Source organism: Talpa europaea (assembly GCF_964194135.1).
Source record: "Talpa europaea genome assembly, chromosome: 1".
In the NCBI taxonomy this organism is placed as follows: Eukaryota; Metazoa; Chordata; class Mammalia; order Eulipotyphla; family Talpidae; genus Talpa; species Talpa europaea.
This window is the reverse complement of record NC_140073.1, coordinates 94,032,036-94,054,122: the sequence shown is the minus strand read 5'-3', so window position 1 is coordinate 94,054,122 and position 22,087 is coordinate 94,032,036. Positions and strand designations below refer to the sequence as shown.

The following is a 22,087-nucleotide window of genomic DNA, read 5'->3' as shown; positions in this document are numbered from 1 at the left end:
GTCGGGAGCCATCTGCCCTGACTCACACCCAGCCCTGGCACGCTCCCCGCGCTCAGTCCCGCCGCCCACAGGTCGCCCAGTCAAATAGATAAGCAAGGACCAGGCGGGCGCCCTTTTCTAGACCCCACCCTCCGGCCCGCGCCTGCGCCGTCGGCTCCCGCCCGCCCCGCCCCGCCCCGCCCCTCGCCTCCCCCGCCCGCGTGGTCGCCGCCACCGCAGCCGCCCGTGCGGAGCTGGGGGAGGACGGTGGCCCGCGAGGCTCGTCGCAGACAACGCGGCGGCGATGTACGCGAGGCAGGCGAGTGCCGCGGCGGCAGCGGCGAGGCCTCGCGCGCGGCAGGACGGCCTGGGCTTCGGCCTCCCTCCGGTTCCTAGGAAGCGGGCCGGCGGCCAGCGGGGCAGCAGCAGCACCAGCAGAGGCTCCGGCGCGTGTCTGTCCGCCCCTTCAGCCTGAGCCGGGGAGGCCGGGCGGCCCGGGCGGCTGGAGGGGGGTCCGCTGCCTGAGAATGGGAATTCTCTTCACCAGGATATGGAGACTGTTCAATCACCAGGGTGAGGGGCTCCGGCCGAGGGCGTACGGGTGGGGGAGAGGGTCACACCGGGCGGGGGGGGGGGTCTCCGAATACTTCCGGAGTGTGGGCGGCGCGGCCGGGCGCCGTGTCTGTGCCAGGTGCGGGCTGCGCAGCTGCGCGCCCGGGCGGTTCGCGCCCACTCGGGAGCTGGGGGGGAGGTGGCCGCTTACCCGCAGGCTTTTGTCTGAGGGGACCTCCCGAGGAAACCCTCTCCGCGAATACACCCATTGCTCGGATTTCTAATGGTGGTGAAAAAGGTTCCCTGCCCTACCTGCGGCGTCCGTGAGTGGCTCGGCCTGGCCTGTCTTTGGGTCACTTTTCCTCCAGCGGTTGGTTTTAGACACCAGGGAGAAATGCTGGGATCCCCTGGGATGGAGGTTATGGCCCCCGCCGCACCGCTGAGCGACCGGGGTTGCAGAATGCGGAAAAGATGAGGAATCTCTTGTCCAATACACCTCAGGGTTATGAGCCTTCTTGTACCACCACCCCTTTTTGGGGAGACTGCATCCCGAATCCTGATGGACCTCTCTCCATTTACCATGTATATGTGTAAGGTTAAGTTTAAGGTCATTTTCCTACTTGAGTTTCTTATAAGAGTTTTTTTTTGGGGGGGGGCTGGATTCAAATATGTTAGTGTTTCGCTGAAAGTATTTAATAATACCATATGAAACATTTGCAAACCCTATGTAGCTAGCAGGTTATTAGGTACAAAGTATATAGGAATGTTTAAAATCATTGAAATCCAAGCATTGTTGTGAAATGCACGTTGGGTTTATTAAAATGTGTTACAAAATGAGTATCAAACTAGGTAAAGAATACAGTTGCAACTAGACTCCATAGTCATTATGATGGAATTAGTGGTGTACTTTTTGTTTCATTTAAACTCAAGTTAATCATTCCTGCTGTCAGTAATAGTTTTTGTTTCTCTTTTGTGTAAGCTGCTGGTGGTATCATATCCCGAAATTCTCCAATTTAAATGAAGGGTAGTGTAATTATGTACTACCTTTATTTACCCTTATCTCTTCCTTCAAGATCCAGCTGTTCCTATAAGAAAGGTGATGGGAAGTAGCAGAACTACTTGTGATCTTATTATATCTTTAAAAAAAAATGATAGTGTTGATTATATGACACTAAATGAAACAGTATTTCAAATGATTTTTTTGATATGGGAATTTCACAAAGTGGAGAAAATCAGTTATAATGGGTCTTGTTTCTGGCTAGCTGTTTTCTGTTGAAGAGTGGGAACCAGTCACTTCAGCTCTCTGGGTCTAGGTGTTTCTCATCTAGGACAAGGGGGATCTTGACTGACTGGAGCCTACAAATCTTGAATACTTAATGTCTAAGTCACAGTAATTGAGACATTGCTGTAAAACCAGTGGTGCTTATGGTAGATAAATCCTTCAAATCTATTCTAGTTTTAACATGAATAAATTTGTATTATTTTTAGTGAATCTAGTGCTTCAACTATGCTTTGAAATTTAAGAACTTGCTTGCTAATTGAGTTCTATTCTAGTACTGAAAAAAATTGCATATTTCCATTTTCTATTTTGAGTCTGATAAAATTATTTGGTTTTGTAACTTAATGAATTAGAGCTTTACCAATTGCTTGCCATTAATGATGTGTGCCTTGTTGCCACTAAAAATCACTAATAACAGTGGCCTTCTATTTGTATTTTGTGGTAATTTTTGATCGATAATTTAGTTCAGTAATAGAAAATTAATAGAGGAATTAATGAAATTAATTTTCTAGAAATTAAGATGTCATATTATGCAAATGTGGGTGAACTATTTCTCCTTTAATTGGTGATATAGGTAGAGTCTTTTTTTTCCTAAATAGTCGCCATTAAATCTAAGCCCAGATGACTTGTTAGTCTTTCTGATTTTGTGTTAAATTGGAGATATGTATTTGTGTGTTATATATGTCTTGATTTATTTTGTGTTCAGAAGATACAGAACGAATCTATGTTCTTTTTCCCTGAAACCCCTTTACCTCAGTTTTTTTCAGTTTAAGATGAGATAGGCTGGGCCTCCCCTGGTGGCGCAGCGGTTGAGCGCTGGGTTGCGAGGCTGCCCGCAGCCTCTGCAGCGCCAGTTTGATCCCTGGCCACCGGTGAGGGTCCCACCAAAAAAAAAAAAAAAAAGAAAGAAAGAAAGATTAGATAGGCTGAATGCACAGCAAAGGCTGATTGTGAACTGCTCAAACTTGAAAAACCAGAGGCTGCATGTAGGTGATGCTGAAATTCAGCAGGGTGCAAACTTTGTCCTAGGTGCTATTGTATATGTAGTGTGTATGTATATTATAATATTTGAGGAAATAATGATTGACTACTTCTTTATACATTGTTTTTTTAAAACTTCCAATTTTACTTTGAGGTAGTTATTATTTTTCTTTGGAAAGACGAAACTGGGGTTCCAGAAGAGTGATTTTTCTTGGGCCCAGCAACTAGCAAATACCGAAGCTAGGCAAGTTAAAACATTGAAGAAGTATGTTGCTGACATTGGTCTAAAAGAAAAAAGACTAGTGCTGTGTCATTTTTTTCCTATAATTTTTTTTGCCCCATTATCTATTTCTCAGCTATGAAACTCTAGATCTTTATTACTTTAGGACTTTGAAGCATTGCCATTAGCATCTTTTAGTGTAGAAGAGCTTGTTATCAGTGGATAATTTTTAAATTTTTTGAGCAGCTGTTTTTGTGCCTGCAGCTATTCTAGAGGTGGTGGAGATAATGCAAGATACAAAAGAGACAATTCTCCCTGCCTTATGGGCATTCAGTCTTTTAATGACCTGGGGTTTTAACCAAGATTGTCTAGTTCCAGAGTTAGTGCTCTTAAAAAACAAAACTTTCTTTGCATGGGAAGAATATATGTTAGATAAAAGAAGAAAATTCTGAACACCGATGTGAACTATATGAAAGAAGTTGTAAAATTCCCCCACTGATAGCTTTGTAGCATTATTATGATTGGTTCTTATAAAAGGAGTGACATGAAAGAGTGCTGGAGAAGCTGCCTGTGTGTTGCTGGAGGCTGGTTCTGGGAATGTCACTTCTGCTTCTGTTTTTGTGTTGTATGGGAGTTCTAATGTGTACAAGAGCATACATGGAAGCTGAGTAGCCAAAGGTGTAGACTGTGGTAGTATTAATATTTTTAGCTCCAAATTTACCTAGTTTGCATGTTCTGTGGATGTAAAGATGTATCCTTTTAAGTATTTTGCAGGTGGCACAGTGCTAAGCTTTGTCATTGCATTGAAGGGATGTTACAGGAAGAAAGAGTACAATATTCTCTCTCAGCGGGACTCTGTCCTGGTCTTGCATTGTGAACATCTTCTCTAGTGGCTGACTCTTGCCCTTCATAGTGACTAGTCAGCAGCAACCAGCAATCAACTTAGTTGATTTTTGAATGCAGGCTTTCCAGTAAAATACATACTTCCCAGTGAACAGTTTTCTCCAACACCCTGTAGGAAGGAGTCCCAAATAAGATTAATTGGTAAGCACTCACACAGTTACTTCGCTGCCATTCAGTGAGCCATGCCCAGATTCTCTAGCAGGATGTGTATCTTAGACCTGGGGGTTGAGGGGAAGCTTTATCTCAACCCTAGGTAGGTACTGCTTTTATTTGTCATTTCTGTAATCTTTCAGAGTCACAGCTTATTTGCCAGTTATTCATTACTTCTACCTTATAATAATTATTTTCTTTAAATTAAACTTTGCAAGTGCAAATTATTTTGTGGTTTCTAAATTAACTAACCTGCATAAAACACCTAGACCCTAATCTTGCATAAATCATTAAATGTGTTCTATGGGAGTTCTAACATGTACAAGAGCATATAAGGAAGCTGAGTAGCCAAAGGGGTGGGCTGTGCCAGTATTAATATTTTTAGCTCCAAATTCACTGATTTTGTAGGTCATGTTATCTAATATTAGTTTGTTGAGTGATTCTCTAATTCACTGTATATAGTGGCTATAAAAGATGTAATGTCTTGAAATTGCTAGCCACATCCTATATTCAGCAGGCAACTATGAGAAGATGGAATTCTTCTGGTACCTGGACTGCTTCTGCCATCTGTTTTTATCTCAGTTACATATTTGTGTGTTATTACACAATGGTAATGTTCACTGAAGTTTTACCTTGCTTATCATGCTCAGTTTGTGGTCAGGTATTATAAAGAATCCTTCATTAGTGTTTTTTGCTTAGTTAGGCCTTCCTTATAGAAATGGTAGAAAAATGCTGTTTTGGAACCAGAAAATGAGTCTTGGAGCATGGCTTAGGTAAGGAGACCACTTTAAAAACCGAAGCAGGTAGGGTTTTCACCTTAAAAGATAACAGTTTAGGAGGCCAAATATATGCCCTACTATTACTCAAAATGCCTTTTAAAACTCCTTTTAGAATTTGAGACAAATTTTAAGTTATTCTTATCGTTTAGGATCATACCTCTTTTAAGAACTGAAAATAGCACTTATTTTAACTACCTTTTAACCTGCTGGCTGTGAAGATAACTAGTGACTCCTCTCTCCTATTTAAAATAAAATTCATTTTCAGAGGTTATATGATTGAGGACCTTGTAAGAGATTATTCTTTTTTATTTGTGTTATTCACACACATTTTTAAGTTCCTCTTTGTAGTTATATATTATAGATTCTTAACCTTTGTTTACATTTTTCTCTTTTAGATTTGCTCCTATTAATCTAGTACTGTTTTTTAGGGTACATTTCTCTCACTGGTCAGAGTAATTGTATTTTTTTCTGAGTATTGGCAAGTTTGCCTGTTAGTCCTGCAGCTAATATATAAGGGGTTACAGAATGATAGTCCTGAAACGTAACAATAAGTTGACATTTTGAGAATGACTTTTTTTTTAAAGATTTATTTATTTATACAAGAACTGGCGTAGAGGCCAGATGTGCGGGAGGGTGATAGGATTCACCAGAGAAAGCGGGGAACAGAACAGATGGGCTGACGAAATGCTCTGCTGAGTGGAGCAGCAGCCGAAGCAGGAGAGGTCTGCTGCGCCATGTGGGATCCTCGCTGGCCGGCATCGAACCAGCGCTGCAGAGGCTGCAGACAGCTTCACAGCGCTGCGCTCAACCACCTACACCACCAAGGGAGGCCTGAGAATGACATTATTAACAAAAAATTACTATTAAAGTGAGAAGGTAAAATCTTTCATTCAAGTCAGAAATCAGAGTATGGCATAATAAGAATTCTACTTGTGTTAAATTGTGTAGATGCTTATCTTAATATAACCAGTTTTATTATGATGAGATATGTTACCAAAGGGGAAATACTTAATTGAGAGACATAAAAATGTAGAATTAGGGAGACAAAATTGCCATGCCATTTAAAAACTTCCCAGGTGTAGAGGCACCTGGTTCCAAGAACTCAGTCTGATCTTGATGAAAGTGTGGTTCTACAGGGAGATGGATTTAGCAGTTATTACACTTTATAATATTCCCTTTGATGGCATTCCATACTTCCCTAGAAATTTTCTAATTTTAACTCAGCAACCCTGTATACTTCTCTTTGAGAGGAAACTACATTTGTTGGGAAGTTTTGAACATTTGGAGTTGCATATTCATTTTGGCACTCTTATTTATGTATTAGTGATTTCTGTCAGTTTCTGTCCCTAAATCTTATCTACTTTGGGATAGTAGTTTGTAGATCTGGAAGACTAAGAGCCATAAAATAGGTAAGTTCACCAAAGGAATGTCACCAGAGGTTTTTTTGGTGGTCATTCGACTGACCTTACAGCATGCCCTCTCATGTTACTAACTTATGCTTTCAATAAGTATCAGTTTTGTATTTGATCATTTTTTCAATGTCTTCACCCTAGTCTGCTCTAAAGACAAAAATAGACTGACCTCTCTTTAAGATGGATTTTAAGAACCTCTTTAGAGAAATTATGGCTGTCACTTTAGGACCCTAGTGCTCTTTCTTAAAAGAAATGAGTTATTGGGTAGAATGCATTATATTAAAAGTCTCTAGTTGATCTTCCTATGTTCATTAACAGTAAATACCTGTATAGCATTAGGAATTCCCCTCAGGTAAATAGCGACTATTTTAAAAACATCTAACAAAGTCTTTTTCTTAAAGATCTCCTTACTCTGAGGAGAATTGATCTTCAACATTTGTTTATAGAATGGATATTAACTAATTTACCATTTATTGAGTACCTACTTTGTATTAAAAAAAAGTTGTGATCATTACAGATATTAAGATGATTACAATGTCATCTGTGTACTTGAAGGATGCTTCTTTGTGCTGAGAGAATTAGTGTTCTTGTAAATAGTTATATTCCTATAGTAGAGATGTGTGGAAAAACAGAAGAAAATTATTCTTATTGTAAAGTTAAACCTAAAGATAAGTCAGAATTTTCCCAAATGGAAAATTTGAGAGGATAATTCCAACACAAGGAAAAACCATAAATGGAGGCAGAGAAATGTTTGCTGTGCACATATATGGCAGTTTATGTAGAGCTAATATCTTAAACTCCATTTCACGTACCTGGTGGTAGTGGTGAGAGAAAGGTGAAGCCTAGTCATTTGTGACTGACTTATAAGATTGACAACTTATACTTGTCTTCCTGTTAGAGATTTAAGTAAGAGTGACATAATGGGCTTTATAGTGTAGAAAATTACTCTAAAAGCAGTGGGAAAGTAGATTGAGTTGGTCCACTTACGAAAGGTATTACAGTGAGGTATGAGGAAGGCTACATCTAGTACAGTGGAGAGGAGGCAGCTTCACGATATATTTTTGAGGTAGAATCAGTAGACCGTGGTGACAAATTAGATGCTGGGGTTAATAAAAAGATTGAATAAAATCAAAGGAGATCTAAATTAATGTGGTACCATTAAGCAAATATGGTGAAGTAGAATTCAAAGCAAGTTTGACTATTGGGTTTTGGATATGTTGAATGGCATCGTGTCTATCCATTAGGTAGATCAGAGCTTAGGAAAGATTTGGGAACACAGATTGGTAACTGTCTTTCTTGGTGTTAGGTACTGTCCATGTGCTGTCTGGAGTGTCATACAACCCTTAAATATAGGTAGTATTGTTCCTAATTTATTTTTTTGAGATTATACTTATTTTTGCATAGAAGAACTGGGGTGTAGACCAGAGGTGCAGGAGTGGGCAGTGAGCGGGTTCACCAGAGACGATGGGGAGCCAGAACAGACAGATCTGCTGAAATACACTGCTGAGAGGAGAAGCAGGTGAGACAGGAGAGATCTGCTGCGCCATGTGAGTTAGCTCCCTAGCAGGACATCAAACTCAGGCAGTTGCAGTGGTAAAGCTGAGGCTCAACTCCTAGGCCACCTTGTTCCTAATTTATAATGAGGAAACTTAGGGTTACAGAAGCAGGTTATTTGCCCAAGGTCACATAAGTGCATGTATTTTTTCCATACTGCTTCTGTTATCTATTGCTGTGTAACAAAGCACTTCTAAATTCTGTGTTTTATGCAACAATTTTTATTGTCTCTCATGGTTTTGTGAGTGGACTGGCTCATTCAGGAAGTTCTAGCTTGGGATTCTCATTTGGTTGAAGTTAGATGGTAGCTAGAATTAGTCTTTTGTGGTTCAACCTGGCTATCTGTACAACATGGCTTTTACTTGTGTGTCTAGTGTCTCAGTTGGAATGACTGGAAAAGCTGAGGGCAACTGTATATCTCTCTCTAGAGGGTCAGGCCCCGTGATTAGCCTGGGCTTCCTCATTCATCTACATAACAGTCTGGGGATAACAAGCCTTAGGTTTTATTCAGTGTCTGGCTTATCCTGGGGAAGTTGTCCAAGAGAGCCAGGTGTTCCCAGCAAAATTTGTGTTGATCTAGCCTTGGAGGTCTCACAGTGTCACTTCATTTTGCTGGTTAAAAGTTGAGTAAGAGGGCATTAAGAGACATAGGAAGAAAGCTTGGAGAAAGTCAAGCCTTACTTAGAAGCCAAGGTGGGAGGGATTTCTGCCCCCTTCAATTTGGTTGTTATCTTAGAATGGTTTAAATGTACACATATGAGGTCACATGTGGTGAACCCTAGTCTTCTAGCCGCATTTAAATTAAAGTTATCTTTTACTTTTCTTTTCTATTCTCCCCATCTCATACACACATACCCAGTTAACACCCAAAATTCCTTAGTTAGAACTTAAGTTTTAGTCCGTTGTGCAACATTTACACTTTATTTGTAAATTGTGACTATATTTGGGTTACTTTAATAAGTTTCTACATAGAAAGAATATAGTGCTTCTGGTTTTCTAGGGGGTGAGAGCAAGTAGGAGTAAGACTAATGGCACACTTCTGTTTCGCTAGGATGTTCTTTTAAGTTCCTAGGCTGAATAAAGTGCAGTGCATTAATTATACCCTAAATACAATGAATAGATAAAATGGGAAAATAAAATTTTTTGCTTTTAACTAATAAATCACTGATATTTTTATTTCAGAGCACAAAGTTATCATTGTTGGGCTGGATAATGCAGGGAAAACTACCATTCTTTACCAATTGTAAGTATTAGCTACTTAAAAAAATGTATTGCTTATTGTTACTTTTCTGCCTGGTTGTGGAACCTAAATTATTCTGTAAGAAAACAGGTTGGCTATAAGCCCCTGTTCTAGAAAACTATAAACTGACATGACATTGAACATATTGTTCAAGTGTTTTGCTGGTAGAAAGAGAAATATTTGTTTATATAGTTACTTAGAATGAATCTAGAATATTCCAAATAGTCTACTACCTAGTTCCACCTCTATTTAATACCTTAAATCACTTTTTTTTGTGAGCTAGTGGGAAAGGGCACACATTTGCCATTTGTGTATAAATTACAAAAGAAGGGGCCTCCTTGGAGGTGCAAAGGGTTAAGACACAATCTATGAAGCTATCCACAGCCACTGCAGCATGAGTTCGATGCCCAACATGGCGCAGCAGACCTCTCTTGATTCGTCAGCTGCTCCCCTCAGCAGTGTATTTCAGTCAATCTGCCTGTTCTGCTCCCCACTCTGTCTCTGGTGAATCCTCTCACCCCTCACACCTCTGGTCTATACCCCAGATCTTGTATCCCTTGATTAAAAAATATTTAAACAATCCAGCGTCCTTGCTAATTGTCATGTATTTGAACTTTTTTTTTTTCAGTTCTATGAATGAAGTTGTACATACATCCCCTACAATAGGAAGTAATGTAGAAGAGATAGTGATTAATAATACACGTTTTCTAATGTGGGATATTGGTGGCCAAGAATCTCTTCGTTCTTCCTGGAACACTTACTATACTAACACAGAGGTAATGTTTTTTAATGTCCTAAAACTTCTGTGAACCGAGTGCTTGGAAAATACCTTCTAGATGTGAATGGTATAGTCCGTCTTTTTTAAATATCACAATATAGTAATGTAAGTAGAATTTGAACAGTGGAATCTTTGACTCCCTGTTCTAGGTCATTGTTCTGTATATCTACTGTCTCACCCAACCTTTGTTAAGAATTGGTGACTGATTAGTCTGATTGTGTATTGATCCCAGAACTTGTCTTAAGTAGTTTCATAGTGAATTCCATCTCACAGTTTGTAATTTCATTTCTCTTTTCTGTTTATTTTTGCCTTAGTAGAGAAAATCCTAGCGAAATGAGAGGGCAGTGGTGGTTTGAATCCTGGCCAAAATTTTATTATGCATTTTCTTTTATGCAGCACAGTTGCACATTAAAGAATCCTTTTTCTTTTGATTTAAAGCAATTTAGACAGTATACTTTTATTTACATGTTGCTTCTCAAGAAAAAAATTTAGCTCTGTGACATTTGAAAGCTTCATTGACTAGACCTTGTAAATTGAAAGGCTGTCACACTTGTTTTTTGTAGTGTTGATTTTAAGTCAATAAAACTCCAAATGTATGTCAAGGTGATTTTTTTAGGTACTAAGACACGATTAGTGTGTCTAATGACCTGATCCCCATCACTCCATTAAGCATTTGATCATATTTTTTGGGAAATTAAAAGGAAAGGTTAGTACTCTTACATTTGTAATGTTGCAGATAGCAAACTCATGTCTATACCATGAAAATTAATAGCTTTGTTAAAATGCCTTGGACTTAAATGGGCCTTGACAGTAATAAAGCCACATATCATCATCAAGGTATCAAATGAGAGAAGAGGTAATGTAGCAACCTCTTGTCTATCTGCTTGATGGTTGATGAAATCTGAAGAATAGAAAAGACCCTGAAAATTTCAATGGTTTATTTGGAAATAAAAAGCTAGTTGTGAAAGAATAAATATTGTTTGTTAATAATACGCAAGCAGAATTAACAATGTTATCAGAAGTAACTATATGTAAAGTAGTCTTGTTTCCCTTGTGCTTTGTGACCTTCCTAGTGTTAAGGAAAAGGGTCATTGTGATGCAGTCCTGCACAGCTCCTTTATAGGTCTTTCTTTGCATCATCTGATACTGGTTTCATCATCTGTTCAAAAAAGAGTTATGCTTGCAGATAGTAGGTGCCATATTCTTTCAATTTTTGATTTTTTAAATTAATTTCTTTAACATATCATTTTATACCCATACACATCCCTTTTAGATTCATAAATTAACATTATTATCTCTAGAAGTAACTTAAATTTAGGATGATAATGTATTCTTTTTCTTTTTGATTTGCAGTACAAATAGATGGATATAGGCCCATTAACATTCAAGACATTAATCTAGAAAGCATACACATGATAGATATTCATTAGGATATTAGCAGAATATTCTGTATACTAGAATGTTAGCACCATGTGTTCTTTTTTCCTTGTTTTCTCTTAAGAACTAGTAAATGTATTTAAATTAGAAATGAATCAGACCTTCAAGTTTCAAAATGTATAGTATTGATAGACATCTCTGGTGTTCCAATAAGATTCTCATTTCTTGATATTTATGATCTTTAAATCAAATAAGCATTTTATATTTTACAAATAGCAAATTATGTTAATCATTAATGTTTTTTTTTTGTAATTATTTTAGTTTGTAATTGTTGTTGTGGACAGTACAGACAGAGAAAGGATCTCTGTAACTAGAGAAGAACTCTATAAAATGTTAGCCCACGAGGTAAGTAGATATATATGTGTGTAGAGTGGTATTTATATCACATTCGTTCTTTCTACTTTCTTATAAGGCTATTATTTCATATTTTAAAAAATTTTTCTGCTTACCCTTCTTGCTTTATATTTTGACACTTCCAAAGTTGGAAGTGTATCTGGAAGCAACAGAAAGACTGTGGTATCAATTGTAGAATTTTACTTTATTTATCCTAAACAAATTCATTCTAGATGTTTTCCTGAGCAAGACATCTTAAATGTGGCTTGTATTTTGCATTTTGAATAGATTAATCATACAGAAGATTATCATTGCAAATGAAATTTTAGAAGTTCATGGGTACAGAGTGAGTCTTGATTGTAACTCAGTTTCAGACTAACATTTGAATGTTGTTGCTCTTAGACTCCTCTGGTATTCTGCCTTTGACTAAACAAAACTACGTAACTACCTACATTTTCTTATTTCTTAATCCTTGAGAAATATTACTGGTGTCATAATTTAAAAATTAAATAAACTGAATAATATAGTTCATAATGATGGGGTAACTAAAATAATACAGTATTTTCTATAGTGGCAATTAATTATTTTTTCATGCCCTTTTTGTAGGTGTTAGTTTCCTCAATTCATGTTTACTGGTAGAAATAAAAATTTAGTATATATATAGAGAGTAGAATTATTATTTTTTAAATTGTGATAACATTGGTTTATTTAGAATTTCTTATTTGAGTGAAATTTAATAAAACAAAAATTGGGATGTCTTTGTAATGATGTTTCATATTAATTTTAATTCTGCTTTGATTATTTGCTTTTGAGATTTGTGTTAAGAATTTTGGTATGTTTTCAGCACTGGTTCAAGTCTTAAGGAAACCTAGTAAAGTGGTTATATAAATTGAAGTTTCTGATTTCCTTGTGATCATGCCCACCAAGGTGTACCTTCCCTTGTTTTGTTCTCCCTTTTATTTTGATAGCTAGGGAAACACGCAGTAAGCTGTAAACAGTGCAGAAGACTAAAGATGCAACATTCTTCATTTTACACCAAAGGATTGTTTTATTGTTATTTTATAAAGACTTTGGAAAAAGAAAAATAAGACACAGATGTATTTTTCTTTTGGCTATTATTTTTTACTTTGTTGACATATCACTTCCCTGTGTCAGAATCTGTAGAAAACCCAATAATTGACCTCAAGATATATTAATTTTACTAGTTAGAGCAGAGAAGTTTAACATTGTTAAAAGTGAGCACACTAAGGCCCAGAAAGTTTATGTAACTTGACTTTTTAAGAACCAGTTGCCACTTTAGACTTTTTTTTTTTTTTTTAAGATTTATTTATTTATACAAGCAGTGGGTACAGTCAGAAGTGCGAGATGGTGAGAGAATTCACCGGAGCCAGAGCAGGGAGCAGAACAGGTAGAAGGACTGAGGTACACTGCTGAGGGGAGCAGTAGGTGCAGCAGGAGAGGTCTGTGCACCATGTGGGACCCTTGCCAGTGGCCAGGGATCGAACTGGTGCTGCAGAGGCTGTGGGCAGCTTTGCAGCCCAGTGCTCAACTGCTGAGCCACCGGGGAGGCCCCACTTTAGACTTTTTCAGACACTTTTCTAGGAAAAAGAAATAGGCAAAAATAGGGCCTAGTTGGAAAGTGAAGGATACTGAATAAGGTTACCAGAAAAGAAAGTAATTATACATGCAGTTGAGAACTGGAGTAAATCATTTAATAGACTCACAAAGAGCCAAATAGACTTCTGGAGAGGGACAAGTGGATCAAATAATGAGAATATGTGAATAAAATGCAAATTTTGTTTTGTGGCTAATCAGATGTTTCATACATACTATAGTAATGAACAAAATCATGTCATCAATAATGATTCTTTACATGTTTACTAAGTATAAAGCTGTAAAATGTTTTTAAATATTTCTCAAAGATTCATCTTAAATGATTTGAAAACTTTGAATTTTGAAATAGTTCCAAACACAAAAGTCATCAGAATGACTTTGTTTCTAGAATTTATCTTCACAAATGAAACAAATAGCAGACGTGTGGTCTGTGAACATGCATTAATTCAGATGCAGTCCTAACTAATAAAAAGATTTCAACACACACTAGCAGGACGTATTGAAACCTGGAAGGTAGAAATTAAATCCCACAGACAGTCCATTTACTCACGGATTCAACCATATATGAACTATTGATAATTGTTCCTTATTCAGTTTAGTATAATAGAAAAAATACTTGATACTTAATACTTAAAACTGAATATCTGTACAAGTTATTTTCTATCTTTCAAAATTTTTCTTTTTATATAGACAGTTGAACTGAACTATAGGTGAAACAGTGAACATGCAATCTTAAAGTTTAACTTTCTAGAGTATCCCTGTCTGATTATTCTAGTCACATATTTTGTCTTTAATTGTGGTAATATAGCTACCACCCTGCAGAGGGCAGTGTAATTGAAAGTCATGCAGTGTTAAATAAAACATTTTGCATAACAACTTTTAACCAAATAAGAAATTTAGTGCTCTTGGGCCTTCCCGGTGGCTCAGCGGTTGAGCGTTGGGTTGCGAAGCTGCTCTCAGCCTCTGCAGCGCCAGTTCGATCCCCAGCTGCTCCCCGGCCACCGGGCGAGGGTCCCACATGGCGCGCAGACCTCTCCTGCCGCCCGCTGCTCCCCTCAGCAGTGTACTTTGTTCCTTCTGCCTGCTCTGCTCCCCGCTCTGGCTCTGGTGAATTCTCTCACCCTCCCACGTTTGACTGTACCCAGTGCTTGTATAAGTAAATTTAAAAAAAAAAAAAAAAGGGAATTTAGTGCTCTTACATATATCAGAAAGAACCAAAGAAGTCATTGAAACTATATTCTAACAGGAATAAAATAATATGGAACAATGTCATTTTGTATCTACTGATGATGTTTTTCATTCAGATACCATATATCCATGTTTGAAATCAAAATAACCCATTAAAATCCTTTAGAAGAAAAGTGGCATTCAACGCAGGTGAGAAAACTTGCAAGCTTAGCATAAAAATCTTAGTTTTCTCAGCATCTGTTTAAGTATGTAAAGAATTTTATGAGCGTTTAATCTACTGGTGTAGTATATCCTTCATGGATTCTTTGCCCAAGATCTAAGACTGGATTTTAGAATCTACTGATACCTAAAATTGTACATAAAATTTTTTTTTTTTTGCCTGTTGATATGCATTTTTATGAGAAGAGGTCCATAACTTTCAATAGATTATCAAGGAAGTTCCTGGTTTTATAAAAGGTTGGGAGAGAGGATGTGGGTTTGATTTGTTAGTGACTGTGGGGAACACACAAGGGTAAATAAAGGCAGTCATTTTTAGGGCAGTAAATGAACTAACATTTTTTTTTTTAATTTATTTATTTATGAATATGAGAGCTGGGGTACAGGCCAGAGATGCAGGGGGTGAGAGGATTAGCAATAGACAGAGTGGGGAACAGAACAGGCAGACTGACTGAAATACACTGCTGAGGGGAGCAGCAGGCAAGACAGGTGAGGTGGGTTTCTCTCTGGCCGGCCGGGGTTCGAACTCATGCTGCAAGGGCTGTGGATTGCTTCATAGTGCGGTGCTTAACCCCTTGCGCCACCAGGGAGACCTGAACTAACATTTATTGGACAGTCACCAAAAAATTGGTACTGAACTAAGTGGAGGATTACATGTATTAATTCATTCACACTACATCTCTAGGATCTAGGTGGTGGTCTCATTATTTTACAGATATGGGGCTGTAGATACAGTGGAAAGATGTCAGCACAAACCTGGCTCTTTTGTTGAGTAGATTTATGAACTTTTATGAGTTACTTTACATCTGAGTCTTAGTTTCCTCATTTGTAAAATGGAAATAGTAAACCTACCTTGTAAGAATTGCCTGAGAATTAAAGACATCTGATTTAGAAAGTGATTGATATGTTGTCTTCCTCAGATCAGTTACTCAAAAATTGTAGTTATGAGGAACAAATTCAGAATGGTTTAATGAATTTACCTCATAGTCAAAGCATAGAAGAGGTAGAACTTACTATCTAATTGGGAAATTTGATGTTTAATGCGAATCCAAGGTAGCTCTGTTAAATATTCAAATCTAAGAAAACTTGACATAGACAAAAGATAGAAGAGCTAGAGATGAATAAGAAGATGAATAAGGATTCATCAGAAGATGAATAAGGCTGATTTGGATATCACCTCTTAACTGAGAAACTCAAAGGCAGGGCCTCCCTGGTGGCTCAAGGGGTTAAATCTCAGCACTATCAAGATTATCGGTAGTCACTGCAGCAGAAGTACTATCCCCAGCCAGGGAGCTGACCCACATGGCACAGCAGACTTCTGTCTCACCCGCTGCTCCCCTCAACAGTATATTTCAGTCAGTCTGCCTGTTCTGCTCCCCACTGTATCTCTGGTGACTCCTCTCAACCCCCCCCCCACCCTCTGGTCTATACTCCAGTTCTTGTATGCATAAATAAATAAATCTTTAATCTCAAAGGTACACACTGTACATAATGAATTCATTTATTTCCTATTCATCTAGAAAATAATAGCTTTAGCTATAGGTATCTATATCTAAAGTATAGGTGGGATAGAATTTTAACATCTTGAGTGTCATGTTAAAGGGTAGTCCTTAGTAGCCATAGAAACCTAGTTTCAGTTCAGGTAATGGGTTGGTATATATTATGTTTAAAGACATGTCTATTAAATATAGTTCTTAAGACCATAAAAAATATAACTTAAAAATACATAAATCCACACAAGTAGTGAATTATTTTTTTAAATGCCATTTTTAATTTACCTTCTGTCAGCGTAAGAACTATGAGGTGCTTATGTGTCAAGTCCTCGATAAATTATAGGTTACAAAGATTACCAAAAGACTTAATTAAGTTGAAAAATCTGTAAGAAAAAAATGCACTGACTCTTAACAGATTTGTTTGCTTTTTTTAGGATCTGCGGAAAGCTGGATTGCTGATTTTTGCTAATAAACAAGATGTTAAAGAATGCATGACTGTAGCAGAAATTTCCCAGTTTTTGAAACTAACATCCATTAAAGATCACCAGTGGCATATACAGGCATGCTGTGCTCTTACTGGCGAGGGGTAAGAAGTTTTTCTGATGTATATCATGTATTTTGTATTTTGCTTAGAAACATGTATTCATAAATCAAATAAAATTACCTTTGACAAAACATTTGTAAGGAAGAAATGTAGAACTTACTCCATGTTTACAATGAGAACACTTCTAAGCCTGTAAAGAATAGCATGCATCACCCACATTTTATATATAAAATACTGTCCTAATATGTAGGAACAGATAGATGATGGAGTGGCTATAGGAGTTCAGAATGGGGAGTGTCTTGAACTGGAGAGTCAGGAAATAGTTCTTATAGTGGTAATGAGACTATATAAGAAAGGGACTTACATTTTCTAAGTATGGCCTGTTCTTGAGTACTCTGAATGGTGTACCATTTTTTCCTTATACCAATCTTATAGGCCAGTTGTTTTAAATTCACATTTTATCATAAAGAGCTGATGTGGAAGAAGATTCATGTGTGAGATTAGTTTGGAGATAACTCACTTTTGTCACCAATGTTGTCAAGAGGGAGTTGTACTTAAAAAAACAAACAAAAAGATTTGGAGAGAGAGTGGTATGAAGGTCCTTGGTTCTGGAAAGAAAGGTAGGTGCCACAGTAGAATATCGCCATAGTCTAATAACTAGAGATGAAAAGATTTCAATAAGGAAGTGGTGGTCACCATGTCAATGTAAGATCAAAAATCAGAAAGATGGAGAGGGTGCTGTTAAATTTAATCATAAATGTGGTCCAACCACTAGGGAGAGCTGTGTGGAGATTTCTGGACCTACTAAACATAGAGCTTCCATATGATCCAGCAATTCCACTCCTAGGTATTTACCCAAGGGACACAGAAACATCAATTCCAAAGAACACCTGCACCCCTATGTTTATAGCAGCACTATTTACAATAGCTAAGCTTTGGAAAGAGCCCAAATGCCGAAAAATAGATGACTGGATCAAGAAGATGTGGTACATATATACCGTGGAATATTACTCAGCATTCAAAAAAGATAAACACATGCAGTTTGCAGCAACATGGATGGCGCTGGAAGGGATCATGCTCAGCGAAATAAGCCAGAAAAAAAAAAAAAAGAAAAATACCGGATGGTCTCACTCATAGCAGGAATCTAGAAAACTTAAATAAGGGACCAGGAAAATGAATAACTATAAGAAAGTGAAAATCAAAATCAACAAAAATCTATGAACCAGAGACACTTTTGGGGGGGTGGGTGGAGGGAGGGGAGGGATTGGGGTCAAAATGGGGGGGTTGAAATTGTATGGGGAATATAAAAATAAAATTTATTATAAAAAAATAAATAAATAGGGCCTCCCCGGTGGCGCAGTGGTTGAGCGCTGGGTTGCGAAGCTGCCGGTGACCTCTGTGGCGGCAGTTCGATCCCCGGCTGCTCCCCGGCCACCTGAGGAGGGTCCCACATGGCGCGCAGACCTCTCCTGCCACCCGCTGCTCCCCTCAGCAGTGTGCTTCGGTCTTTCTGCCTGCTCTGCTCCCCGCTCTGGCTCTGGTGAATTCTCTCACCCTCCCGCGCTTCTGACTGTACCCAGTGCTTGTATAAACAAACAAAAAAAAACAAACAAATAAATAAACAAAAAGACTTTTAAATAAATAAATAAATAAATTTAATTATAAATGAATAGATCAAATCAGTTCAGAAGCAAATCATATGTATTGGGAAAGTGGGCTGGAATAAAAGTGCAGTTTAAAGAGGAAGAGGATTTTAGGAAACAAAACTGTAGAACAAGTTTTCAGGTGTCCAATGAGAGATGAAATAGAGTTGAAAAACTAAAAGGCTAAGCAAGCTGAAGTAGTGTTTTTTTTCCCCAAAATATGGTGGATGTACCTTTATTTAAACAATAAAGAGAGAATTAAATGGAAATTGGAGGATTCTAAATAGAGGTCTTACTTTGGTGAAGTCTTTCATGTGTTAAAAAAGGACAGAAGCTTAAAACATAGATAAGTCATCTGAAATGAGAGAAATTCATTTCCTTTCAAGACCATGGTGAAGGGTCAATTTATTTATTTATTTATTTATTTTTAATTTTTAAGATTTTTCTTTTTTTTTTAAGTAAATTTTATTTTTATATTCCCCATACAATTGCAACCCCCTTATTTTGACCCCAATCCCTCCCCTCCCTGCCCCTCACCCCCCATAAAGTGTGTCTGGTTCATAGTTTTTTGTTGATTTTGATTTTGATTTTCTTATAGTTATTCATTTTCCTGGTAAGGGTCAATTTATTTAATGAGTTATTGGAGCCAGATCTTATTCAGTGAGGTAGGATATTGACCTGATTATGGATATTTGGAAGAGCTTAATTAGAGCCTCAAGAAAGTAGATGTGTTCATTAAAAAAAAAAAAAAAAAACACAATTGTACTTATATTCTTTTTTTTTTTTTTTAAGATTTATTTATTTATGCATACAAGAGCTGGGGTACAGGCCAGAGATGCAGGGGGTGAGAGGATTCACCAGAGACAGAATGGGGGACAGTACAGGCAGATACACTGAAATACACTGCTGAGGGGAGCAATGGGTGAGACAGGAGAGATCTGCTTTGCCATGTGGATTGCTCCCTGGCTGGCCAGGGATCGAACTCGTGTTGCAGAAGCTGTGGATTGCTTCATAGTGCGATGCTTAACCCCTTGCGCCACCAGGGAGGCCCTGTCCTTATGTTCTTTTAAGCAAAAATATCCATTCTGTGTTTCTTTTTCACATAGTTTAACACATGTTTAGATAAATATATATTATCAGATATCTATGTGTGTCTATATATATTATCTTTGTCAGAGGTCTTTAAGCAAAAGCATTAATAATACTAAATTTGACAATGAAGACAAATCGGATAGGGTTGATATAAGATTTAACTTACATACTTTGAGTAATTGTATGGAAAATATTATTAGTTAGGACAGATCTGAATGAACTCTAGCAGTTTCATTTTTCAAAGTGGAAATTAACAGATGATATTATCTTTTTAACTTTTGGTTCATTTGAGCTTGTTCATTTGCAGCAGTTAATAAGTGGAAATGTTTGATTTTAGGTGAAATATTTACTTTATTGTTTGGCACCTTGGTCTAAATTCTGGGTTTGGTCAGCATTTTGATATCCACCTCAGCTGTTTGCTAACCCTCAAAACCAGGGTCCTTCAGCAGTGTGGAAAGAATTCTAGTTTTGGTGTTGTAAAGATTTAAGATAACAGATATTTAGTACCTAACACAGTTTCTAGTTTGCTATTAGGTAACTACCATTTAATTATTTGGAATTAAATAATATTAATAGCAAATTAGAACTAAATAATTTTACTTTGTACTGTCCACTCTCAGTGCTTTAGAACTTTTCTTTTACATTACACAAAAATCTGAATTCTGGTTTTTAAAAAGTTAATACTTAGCATAATTTCCCATATCAATAAAAAGGTCATAGATAATAATTAATGGTTCATTTTCTCCCTTACTAAATATTTGGTTTCTTTTATCACAATGAACATCTTTCTTTTAGATTTTACAGTTACTGTGTTCGACAATAACTGGTGTTAATAATAAAAGATTTTATTTCTTTCAAATTTGTTTATAATAATGGATATAAAATGCATATTATCTGTATTTTGTTTAAACAACTCTACTACATAGTTTAATATTGTACCATTTTTCATTTTTATCATGGGCATTTTATCATAATAAAATGGTCTTGGAAAGGGAGTTTTTAATATTTCATACAAGTGTTCATAATTTGTTAAATTTTTCTTCTATTTCTAGACACACAATAGAACAAAAAAAGCATGAATATACTGTTTGAAAGTATGTCTTCACAATAGCGTCAACATTGATATATTATTGATTTTTAAAATAATGTTCAGGAAAATGAAACATGATATCTTCCTTTAGTTTGTTCATAGCTTTTTAGCTGAGAATTTAATCAAATGATTTTATTTTCTTTATAGATTATGCCAAGGACTTGAATGGATGATGTCACGACTTAAGATTAGATGATCTCTACTGACCTCTTATGTCATAGACTTTGTATAAACGAAGTGCTGGACTTTACCTGAAAGCTGCAAAAATTAATGGTTTAGATATATTTATAATAAACTGATTTAAACTTTTTCTATAAGAAGAAAAATTAGGACCACGTATTTGAAAACAAAGATGAAGTCTCTTCTTCCAATCTGCTTTCTCATTAGTTCCTTCCAAAGCAAGGTCTTAAAAGCTGTGATTGACATTTTTCTCATAATGAATCCTCTCAGGACATTGTATAGCCTGTGGTAAGTACAAAGGGAGAGGAAGACATTTTTAACTTTAAGAGCTTTATTATCAGTATAACCCTCCCTAGTTGAATGTTGTTCTCTTCTTGTTCCATTAAGTCAAAATACAAATCAGCACAGATACTGAGTTTCCAATATTTTAAAATGTAATGTTACTTACGAAAAGTATTTTGCATAAGGTTGTGTATGTATTGTGTATATACCTCAAGTTTGTTAATGGCTTTGATTTATGTTCTAAAGAAAAGCAAATAACACAAAATTTAATAATATCCTTAGTTATAACCATAACAAGATGAAAACTGGCATTGGTGTTAAGTGCCATTTTGTACTTTGCCCCTGTGTTCTCTGTATTGTACTAACCAACCCCCAAAATCATTGAGCTGCTCTTTAAGAAGATAAAGGAAAAACTTGACATTGTGTACTTAATTTTTTTGTTCATTAAATCACATACATGGAAACATGTTACCTAACTAAGTGACTATAAAATACTTGACTTAGTATTATTAATGAGCAGAATTGCACATTGAGCAGTTACCAGATTGTTTCCTATATTGGACCTTGTGCCATCTGAATTACTGAATAAATTATTAACCCATTAGTTGGTCAATCATTAATTGTGATTAAAATTAAGTGACTTTTTTCAACTTTAAAAGTTATTACATGAGACATAGCTACCTAGAGAAATAATCACCTTATTAATATTATTAAATAATTTAGCTAGTCTAATTTTTAGGTGTTCTATGTAAAGTATTTAAAGTGAATGTGAGAAAAAACTTACTTTTAAGCAACAGATAACATCTTAATTTGAAAATTTCACATCTTAGGAATTGGAATAATTTGAGGTATTTTGTTTCTATAAGTTTTCATTTCTTTTTTTATACCAAGTAATTCATTGTTTGACAATTATAAAATACAGTTTTTAATACTTTAAGAATTTGGTTTAAAAATTGATCAGCGTGATAGTATTTCTTTACTGAAGAGTAGCTGGGCCCAAAATATCCTTGTTTTTTTTGTTTGCTTAGTGTTTTTTTTCAATATCTGAAAGTCAAAGGTATTCCAGGTTCTGTTATAAACAAGTTTACCCTGAAAGTGTTAACACATGTTCTGCATATCTTTCATGCCCTGAAAATCTGGAGGCTAAT

The 22,087-nt window shown here is 36.7% G+C and overlaps 1 protein-coding gene across 1 annotated transcript; it reads left to right on the top strand.

The window, feature by feature from the left end:
• Positions 1-506: 506 nt before the first annotated feature.
• Positions 507-20,801, top strand: ARL5A (ARF like GTPase 5A; the record flags this gene model as incomplete). Its single annotated transcript, XM_084244019.1, has 6 exons — positions 507-552; positions 8,992-9,052; positions 9,678-9,825; positions 11,526-11,609; positions 16,543-16,694; positions 20,625-20,801. 6 exons carry the CDS (start codon positions 507-509, stop codon positions 20,671-20,673), a joined length of 540 nt encoding a protein of 179 aa, XP_084100145.1. The 3' UTR covers positions 20,674-20,801.
• Between the last annotated feature and the right edge of the window lie 1,286 nt (positions 20,802-22,087).